Here is a 7408-nt window from a genome sequence, read left to right on the forward strand (position 1 = left end):
ACCTTTAGTAATAATAATAATGATGATAATGATAACAAAAGCAATAATGATGATATTGATAACCATAACAGCAATAATAATAATATTATTATTAATAATTATCTTCACCATCACTATATGTAAAAATATATATATAATGGCAAGGATAATAATAAGAATGGGAATAATGATAATGATAAGAAGAAGACTAAGAATAATGAAAATGATAAGAATAAAGATAATAATAAAAATAAAGATAAGAATAAAAATAATGATAATAATAATAATCTTCATCATCACTATATTTATATATATACACAATGACAACGATAATAATAAGAATAAGAATAAAGATAATGATAATAATAATGATAATGATAATAATAAAGATATTAATGATAAGGATAATAATAGTAATGATGATGATAATTATGATACTAAATACAATACTAGTAACGATAATGTTAGAATTACACATTATTGGTTCACGCAACATATCCCAAGAACTTTCCTTATTCCTACAGTTCGGTATATTCTCCTTTTCACCAAAGTATGTAGAACCCTTCCCGAATGCCCATCACCAACAGGTATTTATGGTCGTAGCAATTTCATCTGGTTCACAAGAGTAAGATGGATATTTCAGTGAGGAACATTCCCCCTCAAGGCGCGCCCGTCCATCTGGCTCCCATTTACGTGGCTCCCATTCCAACAGCCCCCATCCCGAAGGCGCCCATTTCCATGCTGCCCGTTGACGAAGCTCCTGTTTACGTGGCTCCGGACCCGTTTTACTACGCGTGATTCTGTTGAATTATGCTTTGTTTTCTTTTTTATAAAATGTTTATAGCTTGCCCCTTGTTGTGTTAGTATTTGGCTGTTTATAAAAAATCCGAGAAATTATTTTTTATACTTCCCTTAGTAATCCAACAGGCAGAGAGGGCCAGTTCAGTGTGGTTAGATTTGCGAAGTCTAGCTTCGTCCGAGCCTTTTCTTTGGAGTGGCCCGGCCTGTGGCAGATTTTTCTAGTTATTTCATGGGTTTTGTTTGAACCGTATGCTTAGCGTGGAGGCTGGCTTACAAGCAAGCGATCCAGCTGCCACGACGTAAGCATGTGGCATACCCTTCTTCTCAGCCCGACGGCTGTGGTGGGCAAGGTCTATATAAGTACTTATATAGACCTTGGTGGTGGGGTCCCTGTCTCAGAAACTGCGTGTTCACAATTCTGTACGTAACTGGTTGGCGTTCGGCTCGCCGCAATGCTTACATTCCTTGTCGACTGCGTCATCAATATTTGCCAAGCGCATAGGTAACCTAGTCTTAATCTGTGCAGTATGACTTCGGCACCTCTATTTTTGGAGGAAGTGCCAATTGATCATATCCTGGGGTGAGGGAGAGTTTGTGGTATTTTCTGTGTGTCCGCCGGAGAATGGTAAGCGCCGTATCGATGGACCTATAGCTCAATATTCTTTGACCATCACGGGGGTCTGGGACATGCTCCTGCCCTTTTCGGCTAGTCTGTCAGCAAGCTTATTCCCTCGGATGACTATGTGGCTTGGGACCTAGTTTATGATTACTCTTCTACCCTGATCAAGGATCCTCTGTGCTATGGTGAGGAGTGGTTAGGAGGTAGATGTAGCCGTTGTGCATGCCGTGTTATAGACAGTCAAATGGCAGATCTAGAGTCGGTGTGTATAACCACCTGTCCTTTCCTTAGGGACGCGTAGGCCAGGGCTCCCATGATCGCAATTGTATCTGCTTGGAGCGAGGTGCCATTGTTAGTGATCCTGATGGATGTTGTGGTATCCCTTGCTGCGAAGCCGGCGCCTGCAGTGTGGTTTATGAGATCCACAGATCTGTCCGTGAAGTAGGTTCTACTACCCGGAGGAGTTGCTAGAAACAATGAGGGCGACAGAAGCATAATCAACAATAGGCCGGACAGCGTATACACAGAATGCTCTTAGTACTTTGTGTCCCGCTCCTATGTGTCTCCCGGTCATTACTTCAATGACAAACAGCCTTTCTTTAGTTCGATCAAGCAGGCACTGGATCTCCTTTTTGAAAGCGAGTGTGTGACCTATCCAAACCCCAAGGTATTGATAGTTCTTAACCCATTCCAGATCCATGCCCTGGACAGTGAGTGTGTTTTTTACACTGGTTTTCAGAGCCATAGCTTTTGATTTTGCTGCTGAAATTTTTAGACTCGTCCTGCAACACTCCTCAGACACAAGGTCCAGACATTGCTGGGCTCTACTGAGGCAGTGCTTACCAGAGGAGGAGATGATTGCAAGATCGTCTAGAGAGGGCCATGAACACAAGTACAAACACAGTAACATAAACACCATAAAAAACACAACAGGACCATTTTCGTTGCTTTCGTCTAAGTAGAGGGTTACGTTTCTCTATTGTCATCTCTATCTGAACTAGAAAACACTCCAAATCAGGTGAATATGCACTTATGTGCCAACAGTAACATGCACACAAAGGTAAAATGAAACACTGACAGAGTTTATACTGACAATGCCATTCATACCCAATATCAAACAGGCTCTCTGTTGGTTGGCTCGCCAATTTTGCTTGAATGATGGGTATTAAGCGAATGCCCATCGGTCAGAGCTCGATTAGGTAGACAGGTTCTCAGAGGTGATCTGTGCATTGACACCTAGCGTATAATGGCTGATATGAATGTGCACTCATGTGAAACCACTTAGTCATTTATAATTACCGTCTGGATACTTGTGACTGCAATTTCACCTCCGCACATATTCTCTCTATTATGCCTCATAATATTGGCTGTTTGCATTCATTCACATAGCATAAAATGGTAACACAGTGAAAGTTCCAGATTTATTATCTTCCTCTCACAGAATATCCTCAGACATGCATATATCAATTCTCCTCCCTTTACGGCTGATTGATCCTCTTTAGTTTGCAACCTGTTGTTACAGCGCACACATTAATTACAATAAAATATCCGAGTTTAAAGGTCAGCTAATAATCAAACCCTGTATTTTTATCATTAATCATCTACTTTACTCCCATATTTCACCAGATTATTTTCATCCGCAATAAGATGATGTAAAATGGCTTTTTTGATTACCTGCACTGATGCATTCATGTATTAATTGTTTTTTTCCTGTTAATTTTTTACCCTATTTATTAGGCAAGTAAAACACAACAATCTAATGACTTTCATTCTAAAACTATTTTTCAAAGACTGTATGAAATCAATTGTGCCCAGTTATCAATCTTAGAGTAACCATTGTAAAAATACCAGAATGATCATTTCACAGTTTAACCTTACGGTTGTGAGAAGCCATACTTAATTGCATTCATTAATTAAAAATTCACCAAGCACAGTGGTTGCTACTTTTCACTTTTCGAAGAAAAATATACACCATTATCAAAATGTTCTCTGGTTAAATAAGGTTATTTGTTTCAAAGGAAAATATGACTAAACTTTTGCTCTTTATTTCAATTTGAACAATGCGTTAACAAGGTCATTTTTGAAGAATGAAAGATAATTAACTAACAGCAGAAAGCAAAAGCAATAAAAAAGTCTGCATACATAAAAAATAGCATCTCCTACAATTAAGGAGACATGGAAAAGCATGTACTGGCCTATTTGTAAATTAAGAGTATTTGCATATTTTTATACCATAACGGTTCCAGAATAGAAATGTATCATTTCTATGTTGTGGTTTCCTATTAACTTAAATTATGAAAAAGACTGTTTTGAGCTTTGTTTCATATATGGTTCTTCAGACTGCTACAATGGCCTTGCCTGTATTTTCGCCATGGAAGAGGCCTATGAATGCTTCTGGCATTTTATCAAATCCCTTTACAACAGTTTCCTTGTACTTGACTTTGCCCTGTAAATGGATAAGGTCACTTTTAGTTTTTTTTTTTTAATATAGAATAAAAAGTGATACAAAATAATATGTCTATGGATATCAAGAAATTTATTCATTTACTTAACTCACAATGTATAAAAAAAGAGATGAGAAAAGGGAGGAAGAATGGGAAGGGAGAGTAAACAAAGATATAGCTAAACAGAAGCACACATGAAAAACCTTGATAAAGAGCCAAAATGTACCAGCCTCACGAAAAAAAAACGTTATACAAGATCACTACTAACCTCAGTGATCCACTGCTTCATCTGATCAATTCCTTCCATCCAGCGGTCAAACCATCTTGTAACAATGAAGCCTTCCACTGCAAGCTGCTTCCAAAGTATCGTAGCTGGATTCAATGGACCTGGAACATTGAATAATGAAACAATTATCTTCATATAGCAATTGATTATCCATATATAATACTATCAACACTGGGGAAGCAGAACTGTTAATAAAATAAATAAAAATTGTATTCTAGTCTTCAATTTGTACTATAAATAAATGCACAATACTTGCTAAAGAGGACTAATAAGATAAGCAACTAACCATATATTCTACAGATATTCACACAAAGAGGGGAGACTTACTAGGAGAGAAAAGTCATTACAACACCAACAACGAAATAGAAAGCTTACTAGTCATTGACACCACACCAGAATCTTTATTGTCGTCATTGTACTCTGAAATCACACCACAAATTGCCATTCTGCCCCTCTCAGCCATGTGTGGTAGAGCGTCCGCAGTAAACTGTCCTCCAACCTTAAAATAAACAAAAATAAGATTAAGACGAATAAGTAATACACTAAAATTTAGATCTAACCTTTTCCTTCATATATCAACACAAATAAATTCATAATTTATTAATTCTACACAAAAAAATACATAACCACATTATTTAAAAGTATACCATCAAGAAGTAATATTTAATAGTTATACTCTTAAAATAAGAAAAAATAATATTCTGACTCAGATTAATGGATTATGGACACCTGCCAAACTCCTTACAGTTGCTTGGTTACCTGGATAAACAAGTTTGGTTTAAATACTGTAATATTCTAAATCTGAATGTAAAAATATTATGGAATCAACAGTCTCTACCTTAAATTCTATTACCCATATTATTCCATGCAATTTTGATGCTTTTTTCATCTTTAAGTCAAATGAAAATAAAATTTGTAAAAAGAAAGGGTCAAAACTTACATTTTCAAAGAAGCAATTAATTTTTTCAGGTGCTGCTTGACCAAGTTCCTCCCCAACATTTGCCGTTTTATAGTTGAAGGCATGGTCTGCCCCTAGTTCTTTGGTCCATGCTACCTTTTCATCAGATCCCGAAAAGGCAATCACCTTACATCCTAAAAGGGAAAATATATAAAAATAAAGCATTCAGAAATTCCTTACCATAAATATGTTCTCAAATGGCTATTCATAAGCAACGCTGATACTGTAAATTCAAAATTTCACATCGTTTCTCCAATTATCATGGGCTGACAGTTTTAAAATTTATTTAACTCTATATTCTGTGCCTATCGCTTTCAGCCACAGCAGACTCTTATTCTCAAGTACTGACAAAACTGACAAAGTTTCTTTAATTAAGAACTTGAAAATAAGATTTCGCAATTTTCGCATTTTAGTACTAACCTTTGATCTTGGCTATCTGAATTACAGCACTACCAACTGCTCCAGCAGCAGCATTTACCAGTACAGTGTCTCCTGCTTTTGGTCGGCAGATTTCAAGGAACCCAAAATATGCTGTATTCCTGTGAGGAAAAATATAACTTTATATATTTTAAAAGTAATAATGTCCTTTAAGAAATATATCAATAAATTGTTTCCATGTATAATAAACAAACAAGAAGAAAGATTACTTCTAACTTCAAATCCTGAGGAGCTGTATACTTCAACATGATCTTGACTTGTCTTTTTCTACATAACCACAAGACTACTAATGCAACTTACCCAGGCATCCCCAGAATCCCTAAGCCAAGACTCTTGGGCAAGTCTCCCATTTCTGGCAGCTTCATGGGCTTCTGGAAAAAGTTATCAGCCTTGAAGTCCTTCTCAGTGAGTCGGGTGTGAGACCGCCAGCCAGATGGTGAGACAACATACGTACCAACTGGCCAATCTGGGTTCTTACTCTCAATCACTCTGAAATCAAAATTGAAGTTTTTATTATTATTGCCTATACCTCTCTAAAGGAAATATATAATAAAATAAGATTATGGCTTCATACGAGAGAATCTTTTCAAAGCCTCATGTCCTCACACGGAGAGGTCTAGAGGAACTAAGTAAGGATTTACTAAACTCCCTTGTTTGTACTTTCAGCATGCAATTGTTGACTTGCCTATATTTATATATATATATATATATATATATATATATATATATATATATATATATATATATAATCCAATATGATATAGTCCATTTTCATCTCCCTAAACCAATTTAGGCATTTACAATTAATCGGAAAAAGATCATTCTACCTTCTGGAAAGTGAATTTGTTATATAAAGCAAAATCTCAAAAGCAAAAATAATATAACAAGAGTTAAATTCACATACTTTGCAACCTGTGTACCAGTCACAGGGGCTTCAAAAGGGATTTGCTTGATCATATACCGCATGTATGGATCTACACTCAAAAATTCAGCTTCAATAATAACATCTGCAAAAAATATTTGTAGTCATGAGTGTAATTGCAAGACTGAAAATAAGCTAATTTTAAACAATGAAAAAAGGTTAATCCTTTGCCAGAATATTAGAATAACTGGATTCTAATATCTTACTATGCGAGAACAGTATTGCCTTAAATTACTTAAGAAAAACCCAATAATAATGATCAACTGATAATAAAAGTAATTGATTCTTATAATCTTTAGGAATATAGAAATCAAAAGGCACTACATATGCAACATGTTGATAAACATTACCTCCATCTTCACAAGCAAGCTCTTCTTCCACACATACAAAGTCTTCCTTTTTGGGCATCCCCTCTGGCCGCTTGGCTAGTTTCCATACCTTTGCTGTCACCATTTTGGCTTCTAGGATGCTGGGGACTACAGATTTCCTGCAAGAAGATAAAAGCCACATGTATCTCTATGGATAATAAAGTCCTGGAAGAGGAGTGTGTGACTGTAGAAGGAGACTTAAACGGACATTTAGGAAAGAGGGGAGCTGGTTTTGTGGAGGTACATGGAGGTCAGAGGTAAGGCAACAGAAACTAATTAGCACAAAGCCTGGAGTTGTTCCAGATGATCATTTGATTACATATAAGTTACATGTTAAGTGTGGAGGAATTAAAAGCCAAAATGATTTCATGCTGGTAATGAGGGAAAGGGAGAAGAGTTATGAATTGAAAATCATACCAGAAGTGTGTCCTAAGCAACACAGATTAGTAGAAATGGACATTAAGTAGAGGAAAAGCAAGTTAAGGAGGAGAAATAACAGGATAATAGAGGTCTGACACCTAAAAGGAAACAAAGCAAGAGAATATTGTGAAAGAGAGGAATACCAATCATGGGAGCATAGAAAGGATGGAGAA

General features: G+C 36.4%; 1 protein-coding gene across 1 annotated transcript; it reads right to left on the minus strand.

Annotated features, from left to right (window-relative positions):
• Positions 1-3428: 3428 nt before the first annotated feature.
• On the minus strand, positions 3429-6972 carry LOC138864195 (prostaglandin reductase 1-like). Its single transcript, XM_070130445.1, has 8 exons — positions 6798-6972; positions 6430-6532; positions 5826-6014; positions 5508-5626; positions 5070-5221; positions 4505-4628; positions 4112-4230; positions 3429-3845 (listed from the first exon to the last, which is right to left on the minus strand). The coding sequence occupies exons 1-8, from the start codon at positions 6955-6957 to the stop codon at positions 3735-3737; spliced, it is 1077 nt and encodes a 358-aa protein (XP_069986546.1). The 5' UTR covers positions 6958-6972; the 3' UTR covers positions 3429-3734.
• Positions 6973-7408: the final 436 nt, after the last annotated feature.

This window comes from Penaeus vannamei, chromosome 15 (genome assembly GCF_042767895.1).
Source record: "Penaeus vannamei isolate JL-2024 chromosome 15, ASM4276789v1, whole genome shotgun sequence".
Taxonomy (NCBI): Eukaryota; Metazoa; Arthropoda; class Malacostraca; order Decapoda; family Penaeidae; genus Penaeus; species Penaeus vannamei.

Bases quoted from the DNA above. Each gene is read 5' to 3' on its own strand.
- LOC138864195 (XM_070130445.1), bottom strand. From the start codon at position 6,957: ATGTGGCTTTTATCTTCTTGCAGGAAATCTGTAGTCCCCAGCATCCTA. The intron at 5,222-5,507 runs GTTAGTACTAAA...TTTCCCTTTTAG, and splicing joins TCAGATAGCCAAGATCAAAG to GATGTAAGGTGATTGCCTTT. The intron at 4,231-4,504 runs GTAAGCTTTCTA...TCAATGTTCCAG, and splicing joins TGGTGTGGTGTCAATGACTA to GTCCATTGAATCCAGCTACG.